Source organism: Tubulanus polymorphus, chromosome 6, assembly GCF_964204645.1.
Source record: "Tubulanus polymorphus chromosome 6, tnTubPoly1.2, whole genome shotgun sequence".
In the NCBI taxonomy this organism is placed as follows: domain Eukaryota; kingdom Metazoa; phylum Nemertea; class Palaeonemertea; order Tubulaniformes; family Tubulanidae; genus Tubulanus; species Tubulanus polymorphus.
In genome coordinates, this window is record NC_134030.1 from 9,562,037 (window position 1) to 9,586,014 (window position 23,978).

General features: G+C 39.7%; 3 protein-coding genes across 4 annotated transcripts; 2 read left to right on the forward strand and 1 right to left on the reverse strand.

The window, feature by feature from the left end:
* Positions 1-55: 55 nt before the first annotated feature.
* LOC141907721 (uncharacterized) lies at positions 56-2,673 on the forward strand. The gene is made up of 7 exons (XM_074797459.1): positions 56-271; positions 351-436; positions 814-1,033; positions 1,199-1,507; positions 1,576-1,896; positions 2,198-2,448; positions 2,605-2,673. The coding sequence occupies exons 1-7, from the start codon at positions 130-132 to the stop codon at positions 2,671-2,673; spliced, it is 1,398 nt and encodes a 465-aa protein (XP_074653560.1). The 5' UTR covers positions 56-129.
* Positions 2,674-5,449: 2,776 nt separating this feature from the next.
* On the forward strand, positions 5,450-8,905 carry LOC141906807 (uncharacterized). Of its 2 annotated transcripts, none has more exons than XR_012619419.1 (8): positions 5,450-5,581; positions 6,101-6,460; positions 6,552-6,637; positions 6,846-7,065; positions 7,211-7,519; positions 7,591-7,911; positions 8,007-8,176; positions 8,273-8,391. XR_012619419.1 is itself a non-coding variant. In XM_074796197.1 (8 exons), exons 1-7 carry the CDS (start codon positions 5,473-5,475, stop codon positions 8,497-8,499), a joined length of 1,632 nt encoding a protein of 543 aa, XP_074652298.1. In that variant the 5' UTR covers positions 5,450-5,472; the 3' UTR covers positions 8,500-8,525; positions 8,685-8,905. The 2 variants fall into 2 exon arrangements, 1 of the variants encoding a protein (XP_074652298.1); XM_074796197.1 differs by lacking the exon at positions 8,007-8,176 and adding an exon at positions 8,685-8,905 and having other exon boundaries at positions 8,273-8,525.
* On the reverse strand, positions 8,828-23,417 carry LOC141906806 (uncharacterized). The gene is made up of 3 exons (XM_074796196.1): positions 23,167-23,417; positions 11,326-12,156; positions 8,828-10,974 (listed from the first exon to the last, which is right to left on the reverse strand). Exons 1-3 carry the CDS (start codon positions 23,237-23,239, stop codon positions 10,241-10,243), a joined length of 1,638 nt encoding a protein of 545 aa, XP_074652297.1. The 5' UTR covers positions 23,240-23,417; the 3' UTR covers positions 8,828-10,240.
* Positions 23,418-23,978: the final 561 nt, after the last annotated feature.

Below are 23,978 nucleotides of genomic sequence, written 5' to 3' on the forward strand. Positions count from 1 at the left end.
GGTAAAACAGATTCAGGAAAGGGTTTTATACGTGTGGGATATCGCGTCCTTTACAGAAAAGTCGGCGATAAAGACTGGATCGTCGGAGGTACTGAACCACCAGCAAAACCGAGAGGCAGTAGATACGTCATGGCTTCGAGGCGAGATATAGTTATTTCAGGTCTTGCTGAAAACACCTATTACGAATTCGCCGCGAAGGCCTGGAAAATCGACGCTAATCTAAATTCGACGTTGGACGCTCGGAAATCATACGCATTTACGTTATGTTACGGTAATTCCCTCTATACTGTTAATGCATATTTCGTTTGGCATATAAAAATTCAACGCACTATATTCGTTTTTATGAATAGAGCCACTAGTTGGTCCGGATGTCACCAGCTTGCGACAACAGCGAGATGTCGACTCGTCGTTGTATAACGTTTACGTAGAATACGAGGTAAATAGAAATCACAATTCAAAATGAGACATCTAGTTTGAGAACCTATAAACCTTAAACGGATTCGTTGATGGTGGTAATCTGCAAGGATAACACGTTTCTTTACGTATCCGAGCATATCCACTAAGCAAACCCATTGTCCTGGAATCTGCAACGAAAAGAATAACCCGGAAGTTATCTGCGATTGGCTGCGCAATGCCACAAATCAGAGCACGTATACATGCAGCAGCACTCACTGACAAGGGGGCGCTAGCTGACGACCTGGTTGTCGCAGCGTAAATACTGTCATGTTCCGTTCCGATGCTAAACCTGCTTATATTATATATGCGAGTCAGAGCTAACGGTTGTGATTTACTTCCTTCGACGTGTCTTTTCAGACGATCAAAGCAGATCAGCGACGTTGCAACGCACCGGGCACGATTTACAGACTTTTTATTCGATCAACGACAAATGAAACGTGGACGAATGTCGGCCAGAATTACAAAATTTCCGGCCTGGAGCCTTTGACGAAATATCGACTGAAAATCGGTATCAAGAATAAAGGAAATGCTAACTTCATCTTCGGCAAAATTCACGAATTCTTGACCGGATCAGCAGGTGTTGTTTTTTTAAAAATATTAGGTTCAGTTGATTATCAAAATCGATCAATTCTATGGTAGAAAGTTGCTTTTTGTAACACGGAACATTTTCAATTTTCATTATTTATATTAGATAATACGATTTTTTATTTTCTCTCGACTCGCCTTAACGGCACTGTTGCAGTTACCCACTTGACGGCGACAAATACACCATTCGGTCTGAACGTTACCTGGAAGACTCCCGTTCAACTTCGACATCTACAGTTCAACTTTACTGGGAAATATCGGTTAATAAACAGGGCAGCGTGTCCGAAACAGAGGTCGAGGGAAGAAACTCAAGGATGTCCATTCCCAACCGATATCAACGAATTAGAACTAGTAGAACTGAGGAGCTACGCCTATTACGAGGTCACAATTACTTCTGTTTCGCTGAACGACAAATCTAAAGTGGAACGAGAATCAGTTGCATTAAATGTAACCGCAGAACAGTCAGGTAACTGAGTTCACGTTTGGTCAAAATCGGCACATTTTACATCAAAATGTAACACGACTATTTTCCAGCTCCGACTGGTACTCCTAGACCACCCATGGTTTGGCCACAAGATGTGGGCTTATCGACGATCAACGAGACAACTTGGGTACAGATACGTTTCAACGAAATCTCGTGCGATTTGAAAAATGGAAACTTCATCGGTTTCCACTACAAACTCTACGAGAAAAACTCCGGTGAATTAGTAGACGAAAATGTGACAGTGCAGAGTTCACGTTATTACATTGAACATTTGAAGCCGTTTACGACATATTTGCTGAGCTACACCTGGACGAACGAAGCCGGCGAAAGTCCGCAATCTAATAGCACCGAATTCAAAACAGACGAAACTAGTAGGTCACATATATTTCATCGACACAATATTGATTATCATTTTTGCTTAACGCGCATTATGTTTTCCCATTCAATAGCATGTTATTTACATAAGAATCGAGTTCCTTGTTGATAGGAAAATGTCTGAGGCTATCAAAAAATGTTTTGGCAGGGAATGTCATGCATAAGATTCACCCCGGACATAGAGGAAACATCTATCGCATCAAATAGAAATTCTGAGATTAAAATTTAATTTCGATCAGATCTACTCAATCTCTATAGACCTCACAGCTTATATGATATAATTTTTACTATTTTCAGCTTTATTGGAAGTAAAGATGAAAATAAACCCCGTTGATCGTAATGAGGACAATTTGGACTTCACCGTCGATTTTACGCTCAACCAAATCCGCGGAGAAGTTCTAAACTATGCCTTACAGTGCGGAGAGACGACCGGTGACGGCGTCAAACCGAAAAGACCCAGTCGTTCATATTGGAAAATCGATAAAGATCCGAAGAATCTACCTTTCAAAGTTTACAATTTGAAGCCTGCGACGTGGTACGGATGTAGGGTAAGTCAGCATTGTAGCACCCGAAACCTAGGTATATATAAGTACGTTTGGCTGGGAGATGTAATAGGTCAGATATGTTGTTGAAATGCTTCACTATTGTTTCATTCAACGCTCACTCCGGTCAGATTTACTCAACCACGTATTCATTTCTTCTAGGGAAGTGCTTTGAGTAAGAAAGGCTGGGGTCCATCCACTGCTTACATCTACGTCTTGACCGATGATTGAAGTTCATCTAAGGCCAGTGGACAAGAGAGGAGCAGCAAATAGACCCAACATTAAAATATTTTGAAAAATCTCTCATGTAAATCTCTATATCGACTTTGTTCAACGCATAGATACAAGTACTTCATTTTATCTTGAAACAAATATCGTAATGATATAATAAACATATACAGTCAGTCGGTTAAGTTACTAATGATAATTTACAAATTTTTCCAAACGATCCCACCGTAATACGCTATTTTCTACTCTGATTTTCTTTTACTTTTCGTGCATTAATGAAGAACGATACTTTAGATCGAAGAGGAAAAGATAGAAGGAAAAACGTATTTCACATCAGCCGACAGATCTATGTCTTACGTTTATTACGGCAATCGCTCCACGCCGTAATGAATGGCTAACAATTTTGCTTTAGAATAAAGGCCCTTTGACGAAAACGATCGTAATTTGTAATTTGTTGATGCCACGTTTAATACGTTCTATACGCGCGCTGTCTGGTAAGCGCAAACAATTTTGTTTCCCGTCAATTATGCGGGTAAATTAGGCAGTCTGCTGAGTTAGGTTATCGTGTATTTTTCGAGGCAAGATGTGGGTAGAATATCTGTGCGGTCTCCTTGCGGTTGCCGCTGCGCTTAATACATTACAACACGCTGAAGGTAGGCATCAGTTAGATTTCAGTTTATGTATGGTAGTAAATAATATTGAATATTAGTAGTTTGATACCGATTTTTTAGGGGAATGATAGCAATGATGCATCGATAAACTTACTATGATGTGTAAAGGCGTTGAATGTTTTGAATTCGGTTAATAAATTGATTCGTTGGTCATATTACAGGGACATGTTTCGGTAGCAGTTGCCCTGGTTGGTCGTGCCATTGCGTTTCCGATGACCGGAATGCAAAAATCGTCTGTCCTTCTTCATCAGCCGGACGTCTTAAATGCCCGTCGTCGGCACCGCACTGCGAGAAGAGGATCGATAGTTACAAAAACTGGGAATGGAAAGGACCTGGCTGTCAAATAGGCAAGTACAATAAAGAAGTTTCCAGTTTCTAGGCGCCATTTTGTGGCGGTCCCTCGAGGTCCCCATTGTTGCGATAATTTGCGCTCATTTTCAAAACATAAGTTTTTATTGAATATCATATAGCTCTGCAGTCCCTTGCTTGATTAACTTCATTAATACACCATTTTGAAGGAATTGAAATGCATGTATTTTCCGGTGATTATTGGATTTTTTGAACGCAACAATTGAGAGCAGTGACGATTTGAAACCAAGGACCGCATTTTTAAACCGCGCTTCGAAAAATTGCGATTTTTATCAATTTTGAAATATCTTAGTGGTTATTAAAGCTATATTTCCCATTAGCGGAATAAAAGATATACAGTATGATAGACATCTGGTATGAATTTGGTGCTTTTGGAAGAATTTGAACCAAAAACCTCAAAATATTCCCTTAGACTATACAGTCTAAATGTCGAATATGTTTTAAATATTTCCGTACATGTCGACAACGATAACACGTTAGCAGACTTTCAATCTCAATTTGTTCTAATCTTTCATATAGAAGACAGTTCTTTTTTAACATTTCATTTTTATCGGTACGTGACGTGTGTAGGTAACGTGGCCGAATCGAAGCAGGCGAGAATGTCCTCTTATAGTTCACAGAGATACTGCTTTGATGGCGCTGTCTCAGGAAGGTACTGCGAAACTCGCAGGGAACACAATCCTTGGATTATCGTTGATCTTGGTGCTAAACACGTAGTGCAGGCGGTGGATTTGTACTATTCGACAAGATATTCAAATGGCTATTGTTCCAGTTATAGAAGTAAGTTTTCACGTGAATTAGCGAATTATTGATACAACGAAGCAATTGAATTAATTTGAATTTTGGCATTGACCCACAGTGTTGCACAGTGGTCAGTTGTTGTGGTCCCTATTGTAGTAGTCCCTATTGTTTCAAAGTCGAGGCGTAGGATGACACCAGGCTAGCTGGATGGACCCAGTGCCACACAGTTCTCAGCTTCAGGTTTGACTCGTAGCTTGGAGTTACTCAAAGGTCCTAGAGACAACATTTGTTCATTTCCACCAATGTTTTAACGCTTGAGTCAAAGTCTACCCATTAAATTCTTGACGCGCAAATGAGAGCGCTAGATAGCTAAGATGCCTCAACGAGAAAAAAAACGTCGGATTTTCTAAAGAGAAATTCATTAAACATCCTTTTGCACCAATGAGGGAACTCTGTTTTGGCGGGGTGTGAAAATGTCAATGCTAATACGAGTTAATGACCTTTCGTTTCATGTGTAGCTCATATTTGAAAACTCTTTTTCAGGAGGGCTCAAGTGGAGTTTGTTGCAGAGCCGAGTCGGTGATGGCGACGATTTACATAATCCAATATGCACGAATTTCACCGATGTCGTGTACGGGTGCGGTAACCACGTGTTTAAACAATGCGACGAATCGTTGATAGGGCGGTATGTTTCCGTGCAAATAATGGCTTATGAGAGATTAAAACTAGCTGAGATTGTGGTAATCGGATTCAAGTATATAGGTATATTCGTTGCTTTCGATATTGTTATATTGAATTCTATAACATATTGATATATGCTTTCAATTATGTATCTATAAAAATTCGTTCTATATTGTTATAATTTCCATGTAGATAAAGAAAATTAGCGTTAATCGTTAATCGTGTAGCCTGGGATTTGTATTATGTTCTCTACCCATAAAATACAAAAATATTACGATGAAAACCATATATCAATTTTTCAGATCCGAATGAGTGTACGTATCCTGGTTCGATCGGTTGTATGACTGAAGCTCAGTGCAATATAAACGTCCCCAATAGAGTCGACTATTTGACCGGTTACTGTCATGGCGGCTGCAACGCGAACTATATCGGCAAATACTGTGACAAAGGTCAGTCGTGTGTTACCCTGTGTGCAAGGATTCGAACTTCTTTGCTGGAGCTGGAAGTCCAGATACAAATTAATGGCTGTCTGTGTAGCGGCATAGCGCTCATGGCCAAGGACCGTGAGGGGATGGTCGACGATAGAAATCTCTTGAAATTTTGAGAAGAATTTGGTGGATTTTTACGACGTTGAACAGTGAATTCCGTGAAATAAATCATAAATAATCAACCAAATCAATACCCCAATCACAGATCATTTCGCATGAGAAAATATTACTTCTTATTCGCCTGAATTGAAAAAATTCACTTAGGATTTTTTGGGGTAGACATTTTAAGGGAGCTCCAGATTTAGGAGGAGGGGGTCTGGACGCCCTTGGACCCCCTAAATCCGCGACCGGATTTTACTTTAGCAAGCAGCGTTTCATACCTTAGCATCGACGCCATGAACTTCGAAATTCCTACAATTGAATGAACATCGTTAAATTAACCAAGATATCCGAACCTACCAATTTTTTGGTATATTTCAGAATTCAGATTGACGTACACAATAAAACTGGTTAGCCAGCACCATAGCGTCAACGTCACTATATCGAATCCACGAGTACCGAATGGTAATATGGATTCAGGAAAGGGTTCTATACGTGTGGGATATCGCGTCCTTTACAGAAAAGTCGGCGATAAAGACTGGATTGTCGGAGCTACTGAACCACCAGCAAAACCGGGTGCCAGTACAAATTTCATGGCTCCGATGCGGGATAAAGTTATTTCAGGGCTTACTGCAAACACACGGTATGAATTCACGGCCACGGCCCGGAAAATCGACGCTAATTTGAACTCGATGTTGACCGAAGATCCTCTGAAAACCTATGTGCATACATTATGTCACGGTAATCCGCTTTTCGTTTTCAACGCATACAAATTATTCCGATTGGTAATTAAGAAAATTCATTGTATTACCTTGTTTTTACTGATTAATAGGGCCACTAGTCGGTCCTGGGATTACCGGTCTGCGACAACAGCGAGAAGCTGATTCCCCGTTGTTCAAAGTTTTCGTAGAATACGAGGTAAATGAAAATAATGATTCCAAAGTAATATATCCATTTTATTGAGAAACGCCTTCTTGAGGAGCGCTTAATTCAATGATGGTGGTATTTTTTTGGTACCATAATACGTTATCTGATATTCTTAGTATGATTGCTGGTAGATATAACTATATTCGCGAGAGTCAGAGTGGAGAGTTGAGATCGGTTTTCTCCGTGTTTGTCTTTTCAGACGATCACAGGGGATCAGCGACGTTGCGACGCACCAGGTACGATTTACAGAATTTTCATCCAATCAACGACGAACGATACATGGATGAATGTCGGCCAGAATTACAAAATTTCCGGCCTAAAACCGTTGACGAAATATCGAGTGAAAGTCGGTATCAAGAATAAAGGAAATACTAACTTCGTCTTCGGCAAAATTCACGAATTCTTGACAGGATCAGCAGGTGTTGCATTTTATTTCAAATATTTGAGTTTGTAGATGTTAATAAGATCATATCTATGAAAGTAGGCTATACTTTGTCAAATACTTACTTTAACTCTATATTACTTATTATATTTCTATATCTACGTTTACTCACGATAATGAAGTTACCCATCTGACGGCCGCATATGCACCATTCGGTCTGAACGTTACCTGGAAGACTCCCGTTCAACTTCGACATCTACGATACAACTTCGCCGGAAAGTATCGATTGATAAGCCGGTTAGCGTGCCCGAAAAAGAGGTTGACTGAAAAAACAAAAGGATGTCCATTCCCAACCGATATCAACGAATTAGAACTAGTCGAACTGAGGAGCTACGCCTATTACGAGGTGACAATTACTCCTGTTTCGCTTAACGGCGAATCTAAAATGGAACGAGAATCAGTTGCATTTAACGTAACCACAAAACAGTCAGGTAACTGAGTTCAGGGTTTGTCTAAATCAGCACATTTTTAATCATAATGTCACTACACAACTTTTTTCAAGCTCCGACTGGTACCCCTAGACCAGGCGACGTTTGGCCACAAGATGTGGGCTTATCGACGATCAAGGAGACAACTTGGGCGTCAGTCCGTTTCCACGATATATCGTGCGAGTCGAGAAATGGAAACTTCACCGGTTTCCACTACAAACTCTACGAGAAAACCTCCGGCCAGTTGGTTCGGGAAAACGTGACGATGGTGAGATCACTTTATTACATTGAACACTTGAAGCCGTTCACGATCTATTTGCTGAGCTACACCTGGACGAACGAAGCCGGTGAAAGTCCGCAATCTGATACCACCGAATTCAAAACAGATGAAACTAGTAAGTCACATATAACAAATCATAATGAATTACCATTTTTCCATCCTGCGCTGCGTTTCCCCATTAGTTTGAATGCCGTTTTTGATAATTTTCAGTAATTGAGATCTTTGCTGATCGAAATATTGTCTGAGGCTATCCTATCCAAAACTACTGTCTTGACGAAGAATGCCATGTTCAAGAACAATTCCAACAATTTTCTAACAACGATTTCATTAGGCTAAACAAAAATGATACCTTGTTTCTCCGCAGCGGCCGGGTCATTCATGTGAATAGAATGTTCTGATTTTCATTTTTGTCATCATATCTGCATAGGCAACTCCGAGACCTAACTGGTGCAATGATATCATTGTACTATTTTCAGCTTTATTGGAAGTAAATATGAAAATAAACCCCGTTGATCGTAATGAGGACAAATTGGACTTCACCGTCGATTTTACGCTCAACCAAATCCGCGGAGAAGTTCTGAGCTATGCCTTACAGTGCGGAGAGACGACCGGTGACGGCGTCAAACCGAAAAGACCCAGTCGTTCATATTGGAGTATCGATAAAGATCCGAAAATAATTTACCTTTCAAAGTTTACAATTTGAAGCCCGCGACGTGGTACGGATGTAGGGTAAGTCAGCGTTGTAGCACCCTAAACCTTTGTTCATTTTAACAAGTTAGGCTGGGAGATGAAATAGGTCAGATACTTTGTAATCCAACTTCTTCCATATTGTTTAGTTCAGCGCTTACTCCAGTCTTTACTTAAAAAACACATATATATTTCTTCTAGGGAAGTGCTTTGAGTAAGAAAGGCTGGGGTCCGTCCACTCCTTACGTCTACGTTTTGACAGTCGGTTGAATTTCATCCGGAGCCATGAGAGGAAAATTGAGAGGAGGCAAATAGATCTGTCACACAACATTACCATATTGTCGATACTGATTTAATCATGTAAAACTCTATTCTAAAACTTATAAATACTTCTTTTTATTCTTAAACAATTATCATAATAATATAATACACATATATATATACAGCCATTAGCTCAGCAACTAATAATCATTTACTAAATTTTTCCAGGAGATCCCGCCGTAAAACGCTTTACTTCTTACCCTGTATTCCTAACCTTTCTCGCGTTAATACGAACGAATCTTCGATATTAGAGTCCGATCATCGAAAAGAACGGACGATAAAACACATTGACACATATATAAAGTATTTACATCAACCGACATCAAATCTTGTCTTAATAAATGTTTACAAATTACGCGGCAACGGGGATCTACGTTCGTCATAACAATCATCCGAAATGAACGACTTATAATTTTGCATCAGAATCGAGACCATGAAGTATACGTATATGTTCGTATATTTTCGTCAGTCAGGGCGAACTCCTGTTTTCGTAGCTGGTTGACTAATGGTCCAGAACTAATAACCGAACGAACTTAGTTCGGTCGTAACGTATTTCACAGTGTCGGCCATCTTGAACCTAGGTCCGAGCTATTCCCGTGGTCGACCATTTCCGGACCATAGTTCCGATTAACTGACATCCGGTTTTGCTTAGTTCGACTACAGTCGACTAACCCCGATAACCGAAGTTCGCCCAGACGTAAAGAACCAACTGCGGCAAGTGACGATGCGGGTTTACTCTATTTACTTCGGTATAGATCGATTAATGATTTATAGTTACCATGGGGACTATCAATCGTTCGCTGTAGACTGGTAGATCGACCGTTCACAGGAAGGATTATTATCGTTTAAGGATGCATGGTGATTTCTTGTCGTCCTCGAGGAAATATCGCCAGTTATATATTCATAATTCACTATCAGACATTCCGTCGTGTTTTTCAGATATTTCTAACGTGTATCCATGTGATAAGAGGCCACTCTGAATTTCATCACTTTGAGATAACTGGTAATGAGGGGTAGGAGTGGGGCGGAGTTAAAATTTTCGAAGGGTCCTTCAAAACGTCAGTGTCAAAATTAGGTCAAAATTTTGCGAAATTTGGATACGATTTTTCGTGTTTTGTTTTGTGGAAAATGAAAAATCAAAAGATTTATTCAGGTAATCGAAAAATTGAATCTCGATAAGATCTGTCCTTTTTCCATAGAAAAGTGTCCCGTTTCACGGGGAAAAGTTCTTTCTTGAAATAAAACTGCCGGCAAAAAAGCTCGACACAGGCCTGGCAATCACCTGCAGACGGCCATTAAAACATTTCTAAGCAAAAATTATAATTCAATGATTGGTAATAAATATGCGGACGGGAATAACACTGTCGTTCGTTAAAAACATCGTTATATTGCATGTAATTTTCAGCACCAGAAGAATAGTCGGTACAAAACGGTTACTAATAGAAACCAGGGTTCGTGTGTTCGATGATACACCGCTTACAGAACCGTTTAACGGCTCTGTATGCTTCCACCGATATGTGGCAGTCTTGGACGTTAAGCTGTTGTAATCCCGGGCAACTATTGGCGAGCATGATCACTCCGCGGTCCGTGATACCGTCGCACGATTTCAAGCTGAGCTTCTTCAACTGAACGCAAAAGTCGCCGAGTATTTGCAAGCCGTCGTCGGTGACGTCACACTTGCCGACGTCCAATGAGCGGAGGCGCCTGCAGGAATGAGCCAATTGGACGATCGAATCGTCGGACACCGCCTCGCACCCGCGGCAATTCAGATAGCGCAGTTTGTAACAGAATTTCGCTATGTACCGAACTCCGACGTCGGATATTTTATCACATTTCGCAATACTCAAGTAACGCAGGCTGGTTTCTAACTTCGAAAGTTCCCGTAGGCCGAAGTCCGTAATACGGCGGCAATCGCTGAGACTTAGTTCGCGTAACATGGTGCAGTAGTTGGCGATATACTGGACACCGATGTCCGATACGCGCGTACAGCGACGTAAGTACAGGTAACACAGTTGAGTACAATGGGACGCTATGATGCTCAGACCGCCGTCCTCCAGATCCACGCAATCGCTCATATCCAAGTAGCGCAGGAAGATCTGCTTGCTTCGCAACGGCGACGCTTGCATCGAGGCTTCTGGCGTTAGACTGATGCAGGTGATCGAAGAACATCCTGAAATTTGAATCAGAAGCGGTCTTAATAATATTTGATAGGGATGATATGACGTATTGTTCCAGTTGAATTGAGTTCCTAAAAGTGCTGAATATTGAAGTGTCAAATTCTCTTTAAAATTTGGTTATATTTTCAAAAGGACAAACGGGTCAAACTTGATGATAAGATAATATAGTTCTACCACAGTTCTTAGTCTAAAGAGACTTTTTAGACTGTAGAAACCACCCGATATATTTCTATATTTTATAGTCATTCATTCATTTATTGTGGGATTTTACACTTATTGTCTCATCACGGATACGGTGATCAACAACAACATTCATTTGAATATTCTAAAAGACTTGCACTCACCTAATAAGTTCAAGTGTTCCAAGTTCGTACATTTCGACACGACTTCGAAAATGGCCATGTTCGTTATATTAGCACATCCCAGTAGGTCCAGATGAGTTATTTCCGGGCATCGGTTGGCGATGACTTGTAGCCCTTTGTCGGATAGTTTAGAGCAACCGTTCAAGTTAATCCGGTGAATGTTCACGCACACGAATGGCGTATCGTAACTCAGCCGATGAGTTAGAACTTTCAGCGCCTTGTTTATGTCCACGGAGCTGTCGTTGACACGTATCGAAGTCCACAAAGTAGGATCCCAGGCCAGGCCGTACCAGCGCCGGCAGACGCGCGCGCACCGACACACCTGCTCGGTTGGCAAGTTCGAGAATATACCCAGTATGATGTCATCGGGTAAGAAATCGAACGACGAAAATCGTATTTGTTTCTTTTTGCTCGGTTTAACCGATCGTTGCTGTTGCAGGCCCTCGTACTCTTTGTTGGACACGGACGATAGATTACCACTCGAGTAATCGGACGGGGTATCGTTCATCGGCGACACGGGGGAACTCGTGTAGAATATTTTCGCCTCGATCGGGTATTTCGGGGCCGGGATTTCGTCTTCGTCGACGTCGTTATCGACATAGTCGACGGAAGCGTCGTTGCCCGCGGAAGTGAAACGCGCGCTCTGCTGGTGATACGGCGGTCTCCTTTTCGACGACGATTCGCCACCTGGCGGCGTTTTGCACGGACTTCTCGTGGCCATTCTCGGCGGACTGTAGCATACCGGATTCGTGAGGTCGGATCCGACTCCGGAACTCGAATCCCCGTGCGGATTATCGAAAGGTTGGATATCATCTGAAAAATGCGAGAAGATTCACAATCAGTGATTTTTAAGCCCTTTTCGTATTGGGAAAGATCATAATACATAGGGTTTTAAGACAGTTGAAGGAATATCACAAAATTAGATAGATTTTCGTGACAAAAATTCGCACAAAAAGAAGGCTTCGAAAATAAGGAGATTTCTCATCGGACATCCCGTCGACATTGACATCAAGTACCGGCAGTGGACTCCCAGTGTTTTGCGTGACATGTGCGTGTACGCTAATTCACTCTCTCTTGAAACGACAGGGGCCGAATCAACATATGGCGTGAAATGAAAAGCCACAGGCTATGAAATACGAAAGGCTTCGAATTTCCGCTACGTGACTTTTCAATGATGAAATCGCACCCAACAGTTATATATCAAATGCCCCGAAACATGTTTCGATTTTCGACACATCGAAGTCGTGTTCTTCACACGATACTTCCATCTGTTTTTCAGCGCGTGAAAACAATGATACTTCATTTTAAAGAATGGTTTGCCTATATGCATATGGTTTCCAAATACGAACCCTTAGCATTTTCACACGCGCATACAGAACTTTTAATTCATGCACGGAATCTGTACCTTATTTTCCAAATCTTCCAAATCACTAAGACACTACATAATCAGCGTTGTGGCGATAAAGAGAATCCAGCAATAATAAAGTGCGAAAATGTTTCGTTGAGCTAGTGGCTTATTCAACGTTTCGACTATATCTGTATCATTTCTGATTACTTAAATCAGCCTCGTTGCTCTGGAGTGTATATTATATATATTTTTATAATTTTCTGTTGTAACCCAGTTTTCCTGAATATGACTGTTAGGATGTAGTCGAAACGGTGAATAAGCCCAGTAAACCAATGTTCGCAGTTTTATTTTTCTTCATTACTGCGAGATTATCTTTATGCTATATTTTCTACAATATTGATCATTACACACAACAAATCGGCAAAACGTATCCAGACAATTTTCAGGGGAAAACTGCTTAAGTAAAACATATTCTTGACAGGAGGTCTATCAGTCAAGGGGTTCCAGACGGCTATACAAAGGCCTATACCGAACATGCACCTGATGAGCATACATTCCCTGAAAGAAACTTATTCGCTCCACATGTTTCGGTGTTTCTTGCTCGGCTGGCTGTCGCTTTGGTCAACAGGTGTCGGCGTTCCCACCACACAACCCACCAAGGGGCCGGTGAAAACGCCGGATTTCGAATTTAAACGCACTAAATTATTCACGGAATGCGCCAATGAGGCCTTAGAATGTCATGGTTCGTACGTTCGGAAGAGACATTGAAAACGGAGTCATTATTGTCTATTATTTGAAAACCTTTGAATCCAATTCGAATTCTATTGTGTATTTTATCTGTTTCAAAAGGCCGAATGTTCTATACGAAAGATGGTTAATTGCGATAAGGTTTAGATAAGTTTTCGTAATTGACACACGTGCGATTTTTTTTCGACGTCGGACGACAAAAGCTCGTGAAATCGAATTCGAGACCCATTCTACGCTCGACAAAAGATCAGAATTTCTCAATGAAACTGGGCCGTTTGTTTACCGTAAATACACGTCGATTTCGACTCGAATCGCAAAATGGTAGCTTATAAATCATTTTCGACTTTGTTTCGAGCGACATCGTGACACGAAGAACAAAGGCCGTTAGTCAACTGCCGCGGACCCACTGACTGCGATCGACAGCAAAAAATATGTTCCGAACCAAAACACCAATTATCCGTACGTGATTCGGTGAATCGAAATTTAATTAAGCCGACATCGAGTTTAACACGCGTCATCGTTATCGGCTTTGACGATCTTGAGATCGCGTCAAAATCAAACAGGTAACGGGGGAAAACGAATCGAAATGGACAGTGCTATTTCGTATCAAACGGTGGCGATAATCGAAAAGAAAAACCAATATAGCATCAAACGGAGCCGCGAATCTATAGGTAACAAGGGAATAATCGGAATAGGTTTTGCGATTCGCATGTATGTGCGGGTCGTTTTTTTGTTTGTTTTATACGTCAAAACCGCATGAAATACGTAATCTATCGAACGTACAAAAAGTTAGAAACCACATTAAAGTGAAAACAATAAACTAGAAGAGAATAAGATAAAAACCCACTATCTACAGATTAAAAGAATTTAAAAACAAGAATTTATTTATTAAATCTAAAATATATATAAGACACGACGTTTCGATGATCTCTAGGGTGAGATCGAAACGTCGTGTCTTATATATATATTTTAGATTTAATAAATAAATTCTTGTTTTTAAATTGTTTAATCTGTAGATAGTGGGTTTTTATCTTATTATCCGTTCACCACGTTTGAGTGTGGTTATCGTTATGTTAAACTAGAAGAGAATCTAACGTTTGGACTCAATTCTATGCACCATTTTCAAAATCATAGATAATTGAGTCGACACATCAGATTGTCTTCTAGTTTTTTTTCTATTGCATTGTGGGTTTTAACTTTATTGATATCAGACAGTCACTAGTCTATGGAAACCAACATCTTTAATGGCTGTATAGCGCGCGATACGAATCGTTTTTCTTTTTTGGTGTCGAGGTTCATTTAATACAAGTTTTGTTACGCATTCCATGTATATGCATTATGTTCGTTTATTAAATAATCCCTTGGTTACTTTATTTAGAAATGGGAAATATCACGACGTACGTACATTATTCCACTGCTACACCATATACCCAGACTACGAGAAATATTTCCAGAATTAAGCACGAAAAGGGAACTGAAAAGACAGTAACCTCTATCGTGTGACACCGGTTCTAGCACAGTTACATACCCCGGACTTAACATTAGACTTTACTCCTTTATTACAGTCAACTGCCGATATACCGCCCACATAGGTCCAGAACGACCTTGGCGGTATAGAGAGTATGGCGGTATATCGGGGTGTTTTACTACGTATTTGTGTAGAGATGTACATTGAAAAAACCTGGCAGTAGGCGGGGGTGGTGGTATACGGGAGGGCGGTATATCGGGGGTCATGGTTAATATCTTTAATCGTTAAAAGTAAACTCCCTAGTATGCAACCAGGACGTAATGAAAACGATTCCACAGGTAAAGAAATAATCTGATACCCACTTCACGCATTATCATAATTCGGACGTGTAAAACTATGCGAGAATGTGGCTTGTTTTCGGTGTATGTACGTCTTTTGTGCGGGCAATTCATTTTCACACCGATATTATATGAAAAATTATGCGCACTCGAAGAATTACCGCGACGTTCTTGTACATCGTCTATACAAGCAATCGGGGTATTCTCTTTCAGACGATTCGACGCTAAAGCGAATACCGCACGACACGACGTAAAAAACAAACGACCTTCTTTTGAAGAGACACGCGGAGATATTTTTCATAATCGCGCCTGGGTAGACTGGTTGAATTTTCTATCGGGTATTTAAAGCTTAAATTTCAATGAGCCTATTCATTTCGTAATATACAGATTCGCCTGAAATGTTATAGGGTTGTTAACATGTTTGGTTTTTGTACGAAAACGCGAGATCTAACACATCTACGTTGAAAAGGTAACACCGAATATGAAAGTTGATCGACCCACCTGGTAAGATGATATAATACCCGAGGCGTGTCCCAAGGCCACACTATACAGTCACAAAACCAGGCCTCTGCCAAGTAGGGGGAGGGGTTCGGGGGTAGCGAAAGAACCCCCTAATATGTTCGAAGTGCCCAAATCCATTCTCAAACGATTTATTCAGACATTAAAAAGTCGTAATTTAGGATCTGTGTTTTTCTTACGGTGAAAAAGCGCCATTATTCTTGAGATAGATCTGCCCCTCAAAAGAACTTTGGTTCGAATATAGCTATTGCTACAATGATTGTTTTTTTTTAAATACTGTTTCGTATCATATTGTAATTTCATATCTTAATATCAATATGTTAACTTAGATAAACTATACTACACTATATCCAAGATTCGGAATATTCATTTTCTCGGCGCGAAAGAAAACAACTAGATTCACTGGAATGTTTGGGAAATATCGAGATTTATGATTAACGACGATTAGTAAATTATGATCTGATTTTGGCCACCTTCCAAAACACGTGGGCTCAATTCGTGTTTCACGGGTCAGGGGTTCAAGCCTATACAAATAGTGACTGACTTCATGTTAATGTCCTAACACACAAGATAGCTAACAACCATACGGTTTTTTTTTTCATAGTTGCTAATGCGCGCCGAAAATCTTTGGAATTTTTGCTGAATTTGGGCTCGAATTCTTTCCCTTTTATGTTCGGAAAGCTCCGAGGCTTATTGCACCTTGAGAAAAAGTATTTCGCTGTCGGTAAAATTTTAATTGGCAATGTTTAATGGCTATTTTGTAAATAAACTGCGTCGCCTTCAACTGGGGCTTTTTAATTATCGCTGCGTGCGATCGTCGTCGGCAAAGCTTTCGGTGTCAAATCAAAGCGGGGACAATTTAACAAATTCCATAATTCGATCAAATGAATAAAAATGGATGAAGAATGAAGGCATAAACCAACGAATCATCGTAGATATATTTCTTAGAGACGATATTTTCGAAAGCGTATTTAAACTATTTAAAAAACTTTGCCATCGCAAAGCGCTTTGTGACCCGTCAAATGAAAGATTGTGGCGGATAAGAACAGCCGAAGCTATTTTCTATTCATTTTACATAACATGATTGATTGTCTAGTCGGACCATTACGTTTGTACGCGATATTTAGTAGGCCTAGGTTTTTTTTAGAAAGCTTTGAATATAACAACACCGTTTCAATAATAGAAAACAGTTTTGTATATATCACATAGTACGCAGTTGCATAAATGGGATCGGAAAATACGTCATGCTATATTTCGATGGTATACAAACACATAATAGACCATCGGAGTAACCCGCAAACCAGCTATCTCACCAGATGGCGGGACGGACATTCGGTCTTTCGTTGACAAAATAAGTTCATTATCAATGAACTTTGAATTGAATTTTTAGGCTCCCGAATCCATAAATTATCACAGTACTTTATATATTACATAATTACATTATATATCCATATATTACTACCAATACTTTAAATTCATTTTTCTACTCAGAAATTAATATCTTATTAATATCATGTATTTCATGTATCCAGAAAAGACGTTTTCACCGAAAGGAAGAAGAAATTGAAAGCGGCGAAGACCGAGTTACTACTTGCGAACCTGGCGGATCCTCGCCTGTCATATGTGGAATCCTCGATTGCAACAGGAGGTCGCAGGTTCTCCATTGCGTAGAAATTGAATTCGAATTCAAGATTAATTTATTTGCGGTTAAACAGATTCAAACATCGATTGATTACCCCAAGTGACCATGCGAATAGAAAGCGTATAAACTTTCACGTCAAATCCTGGCAATTAAAAGGCTATAAAACACAATATACGACAGTAAACCTATGGCCCTAAGTGTTTCAAGTATAGGCGATTTTATAGAGGATAGGCCTTACGTGCTACGATCCAAAATGCAGAACTAATTTTACGACACAACGGAAAGGATTTATGAATGAAAATGGCCATAAACTCGACGAAAACACTCCTTGATTTATGACGTCATACATTTTCGTCAATAAACAAAACAAAACCGAAAATCTATCGATGATATTTGTTTTCTCAGCTCCCAGATATATACTAATTTTAGCTCAATCAATTGTGTTTCCGGTGAAATCGTTGTTGCCTCCCAAACAAATCGATCCCAACCGTGGCGTGGGAGTGATTTGTCATAGGCGTGAACATACACGATGAAAAACACTTCCTCCATCGCTAAAAATCCTATCTACCCTGCACATTACCATTTTAAAATCATGACCAAGCAATCCATTACAGCAGCTATAGAAATGAATTGATCACAAATCTCATTGTAGTTTACAAAACGAGAATTGGAGAAACAAAGTATCATTTCATTTTAGCCTAAATTCAGAGGGCTCTCGCTTAATATTTCCTCTGTTGAAGTTATAAGGTCACGGTAAGATGGGAACGGCCCGGCTAGTATACGCTTTACGATCGGACATCTTTCAGCAACCAGAAATGTTTAAAATTCGGCTTGCTGTAAATGTATGGATCGTTTTATTACGTGGGACAATGAAAATATATACTTTATCACAGAAAGTGCAGTACATGTGATTTGTGAAGTATTTCTAGTGACGAAATCGTGCTCGTCGTAACCGGTGCCTGTTTCATTATCACGTACGTATACTGTAAAACACGAGAAACTCATTTCGAAATAAAGGCCCCCTGTATATACAATGAAACGGGATAGAACAACGCCTGAAGTAACTTCTGAATAATGACGAAATGAATCGACGACACTCCTTATGACCATAATTTCACCGCAAATAATCTGTCTGTATATGTGTTTATATATATAGGTAAGGTTAGAGCCAGCCCACACGACAACATAGTACTGGGCATGAACCCTGAGGTGTTCATTCATGAAGGTCTACTATACACTACTGCAGAATTATTAATCTATTTCGATCATTGTACGTATTCATCGCATAGAGAAATCGTTTCGTACCAAAAATAACGCGTTAGATATCGATTTTCCATATCTATAGATTCAAATATATATATAACGCTCGTATCGGTTTAGGTTTAAACATTGGCGTCGGTGTTCTTAAGATGTAGAATCTAATAAAGGATATTCATTTTGAAAATCATTTTGACTTAGTACGTGTTTTTGACTTAGATTTTGAACGAATAATTGAAAGTTTCATGGCGGCGGTGATTTCGCATATGATGTAGGACAAAAACAAGATCTCTACCTTATGTAGGGTAAAACATATTCGTCTAGTTTTTTCGTTTTGATAACACATTTCAACGGCTCGTAATGCGCTCTGGCAATTGTTCCCTTGCACACACATAGATATCAGACAGCGTGCCCATCCATCAGGCACCGGGGGACGTTATGACTGGGCCGGTGTTTGGTTAATCGTTGATCGAGGACTCTCGGTGTCGCTACCGAACAAAACGGTCGCAGGAATATTCCAATACCGTGTATTCAGACAACGTCAAAGGGAGGTCAAATTTCAGCAATTAGTCATCTCGTGACCTTTCGCGGTTGATAGATATGTCTACTGCGCGAGATTTTGAGAAAGAAAAGACTAGTCGTCAAATATGAAATCCAAAAAAACATGATATACCCGCTAATCATTGATAGTGATAGTAATAGTAATGAAATTTCGATAGCGTCCTTGTCACTGCGCTACTATGTACAACGGCACTTTCCATTAAATAGGGAAGTTTCCAGTCACCAGGCGCCATTTAAAGGGGGTCCCACAGGTCCCATATTGTTGGACAAATTTTAACATTTTTTAAACAAAAAACCTCTAGCGCGATGAATTGTCGTCCATCCCCTCCTTTGGCAAAAAATTAAACTAATGGATCGTTATCATTTTATTACCCCAGCCTGTAGCCCTAACCATTTATCAGGTAACGATAATGCAGACATATATCATCATTCATAAAAGATCTAAACAGTTTTATTCGCGTAGTGTATATAGGCTTTTGGAGGTCTGATAGAAATAACTTATGTACAAAATCGAGAACCACTTCAAACCATCCTCGGAATTCAAAAATTGCTCAAATTCTTATTCCATACCTGAACATCGTAGAGACTTTGTCATCATTTTCAGAATAAAATTCAACTAAAAGCCCATATCTATATCACGATCTGTATATCTATATATCCATTACCAACAGCGGCTTTTGCATCTTACGGGAAGTGACAATCCGACGGTCTTTTAATGCCTATAGCCTATATCTATCTATCTATTTCCGAAATCGGTCTCGTTTATTCGAAATATTACAGAGCGAATAGAAAGTGCAAAGAATACGAAACGAGTATAGTTCTAAAATCTAAAATATTCCACCTCACTCGTCTGAAGTGGAAAAAAACGTGTATTTTTCCCTACGAGACAATATATACGCTCTCGCATACATTTCTATAAGTGGCCGACAGCACCGCGGAGAGGATTCATTTCAAGGGCTTCGGTTAGAGCACTCGAAGAGTATGAGAAAAAGAGCGGCGGACGCGTTACGAGTACCCACCCCTTATACGAGCTCACATATTTCGAGTTGTTTCGGCTGTTGAAGTGTAATAGTCGAGATATATAAGCGTCGATTTATGTAATATATGTATCGAGTGAAATTCGAAGATTTATCAAAACGAAAGAACGGAGATAATGTGTCGAATCAGACTATCGAACTATAGTAAACATCGCGTAAGTCGGTTCTTTTCGGGACCAAGAAAAATCCTCCGACTAAGAATATGTCAGATTTCAGCTTTTTTCTAGAAAACTACGACTTTAAATTGACGATTTCTATAAACGAAAAATTAAACTGCAATGGGATGATAATAGCTCTCCGACCTTCGGTGGAGTGATTTTAACTGATTTCTTTTTCATTTTGGGACGAAGAAAAGTGTAGTACGTCACAGGCGGATTTCAGAGGGATAAAATCCGACACTTTGCAATATCAATTTCTTTGAAAAAGATAAGGAAAATTCGGGACCATCAATATCTATCCGATACAAGCGATTATCCGACTGTCGCCGATCCGACTTACGCAAGGTTTACTGCGAATTTCTTATTTTTGAACGGCGAATTACGGCTAAATATGCTCATCGCATCGATAGGTTTTATCCCTATCATTGTCTATCAGATATCGGAACTCGCCGTACTGATATTTCGATACCCACCGTACGCCACCGTACGCCCGTCAACATGACCGCATACACTCGAGCCATTGTTTTTCACAGTTCGGGTCAGGAGCGTGCACCCGTGACCGAGGCACCTTATACAAAACGTGAAAAACATCGCAAAGACGACGACTGAGGTGACGACCTGTCGTCTGAATTAATGTCATTGCGACATATTTGTGATCGACTGTTAATGACAAACAACGGCCCTTTCTTTCCGATTTACTTAGATATTTTCCACGCTTCTTTTCGTCTCCAAACAAACGAAAAATAAAATATGTCATGAAAATCGATTTCTACTAGGATTGAATTCAAAAGTTGCAACTGTAACCGAATCTAAAAACCTAAATAAAATAGGAGGTGAGGATCACTTTATTTTAACAATGTCCTGTTTTCAAAAATTAATGAGCGCGATTAATACCGAATTTCTAAGTATCGAACATCCACAAATCATATCATGTATTCAAATGTTCACGAAAGTAAATTGGGAAACTATAGTTTTATTACATCAGAAAATGTTCATAACTACTGATATCAGATATAATTGCTATCCTTTACTCTAACTCTTTTATATGTCGATTATGCAAGGAAATATTATTAGAAATGTTATCTGTGCTCACATGTATTTATATGTGTGGAGCGAATAAAATCTATACTTTTTGGTCCTCTATTTTTATGTAACATGGCTATATCAGCTTTGATATTAACGAAGTCTATAACAAGAGGAAACGCTTGCACACGCGCATAAGTGCTAATCACATGCGGTAATTCAGTTAGTTATACGCGTAATAATGATTTCTGCATTATTCAGTGATATTTTCTTTTTTTTCAAACGATGTTCGGCGCGCATGCAACTTGTTTAATTGGAACCCCGTTGAAAACCCATCGAAAGCTATATAGTCTATCCGACAAGTTTCTTTCACAAAGCCATACATATAACGCCGTGCGCAAACATGTGTTTCCAAATACATGTAAAAGCCTAGTATACGCATTAGGCCATTTTTAGTAGATACTAAAATCATATTTTCGTATTTTGGATGGACAAAATGCTATTGTAGTAGACATTAAAATCATATTTTTGCAGTTTTGAGTAAAATGTAAACCGCGATTGTAAAAAAATTGCACTAGAATACACACAAACAGAGGAGACTTTGTCCCCTGGCTGTGGGTCAGTGCGACTAGAAACAATCCGAGCAAGCAATTGACCGGTGTTTGACTTTCACCCCCCGAGCTACCGTGTAATCAAAAGGGCATTGTTCAGCACAGCCCACACGCCTCTCATCCCATTTGCTTATTGTCCAGCGTAATTCGAAAGCAAATTCTTTCGCTCGTCTTAATTCGCACGCACCGTACGACGACCAAGTTCATAAACTCTGATATAACTTCTAATAAAACTAATAAAATCTTGAAAATATGGATTTTCCCTTTAAATAATTGACTGATTGCTTATCTTTGATTTGAATTTGGATACCTAACGCAGTGCACTACGTTGGCAAGATGTGGGTTCTTAGAGCCAAGAGAACATACCGCCTTTTTTGCCGGAGCGACTTCACTGTCAGTCCGCACTTCCGCTTTTTATAAGTCTTAAAGCATAGTCGTACTTCATCAAACTATTCGCTTTAGACCCAAAGAAGCTCTATCAACACCAGTTATTTTAGTATATATATGTATACAATCTTTCAGCTGTTAAACCGTTTTGCTTCTTCTGAATTCAACCATTGTGTCTATAATTTTCACGTTAGTATATTTCAACGACTAATTAAAACCGCACAACGGGGAAACGCGAAAAGGTTTCCGAATTTAGCACAAAGAAAATTAATTCGAATTGAATACACAATTTTCCTGCCGACTACCCAAAGCTTATATCGACTATACGTTGCGCAATACATAATGATCTATTTCTAATTCTGTACTCTCGATCAAGGTACTAATTCGATTTTTCGGTTACCTTACTCTTGTCAAATTGAAATAGAGAAACCTCGAACATTGTCAAAATTAGACTGCAATATTGTTGGTTCTTGAAATTCCGAAATATGATTACGCATATGTACCCATGAACTATTTCGCTCTATTGGCAATGACATAAGTATAATGATAAGTATACATTGGTAATACATATATCAATCTTAAATCCTTTAGAAATTCAGATTATCAAGCTAGTTGATATTTGCATATTAATTAAACACGCTAATCGATACCTATTCCGTTCATAACAACATATTCAAACATATATAACACACGTTGCTGACATCGTCTGTCCACACAGTCCACTCACCGATATCAAACAACTCCGCCATAACTCCATCCCAATCCGTGAAAACCCGCTTATCCGGATTCCGCGACGACATGATTTTTTCTCTAATCGATGTAACGCAATTACGGGGCCATTCGGCGATTAATCCTATTTCACGAAACGCGTCCTACAACCGACATGTTGTGCGTGTTCCGTTCGAGCGTTCGCTCGTTCGTTCTCTCGACGGTATATTACGCGTACGTCACAGCGCCGCGCGCTGAACGTGTCACGTGGTACGCCAGTCATTTACGTCTCAAACAATGTCGAGTCGATGATCAGCGTTGATGATTTTGCATGACAATCGACGCGCACCACATTCGCTTACAACCACCGTCTTGAATACTAACAGTGTATATTCGCAGATATACTTATAAACACAAAACGAAGCTTTGTTCAACAGAAGGCATCGTAAATTAACCTAGACTTGTATATGTATTTGTGGGTAAAAATCACACCACGAATGGGCGATTAAGAATAATAATCAGGCGAATTATATATTTAACCTCATGAGGAATTTCAGTTCGCTGTGCGGTGTTCAGGTAAACGACATTCCATTGAACCAACGCGCGAAACGGATGCAATGATAATTGAAGTGGTAATTAATGGGTGCGCTTTTAAAGGAAACGCGTTGAAAAATGTACCAGAAAATTGACTTACGACGCAACAGAAATCGTTTTTATAATTGCTTCGTTTTTTAATTCGTAAGTGAAAGGCTCGTTGTCGTTCACTCTCAAAATGAATTCGCATCAGCAAAAACTTGCGGTAAGTACGTAGGCGAATGCGCAATCACGAAT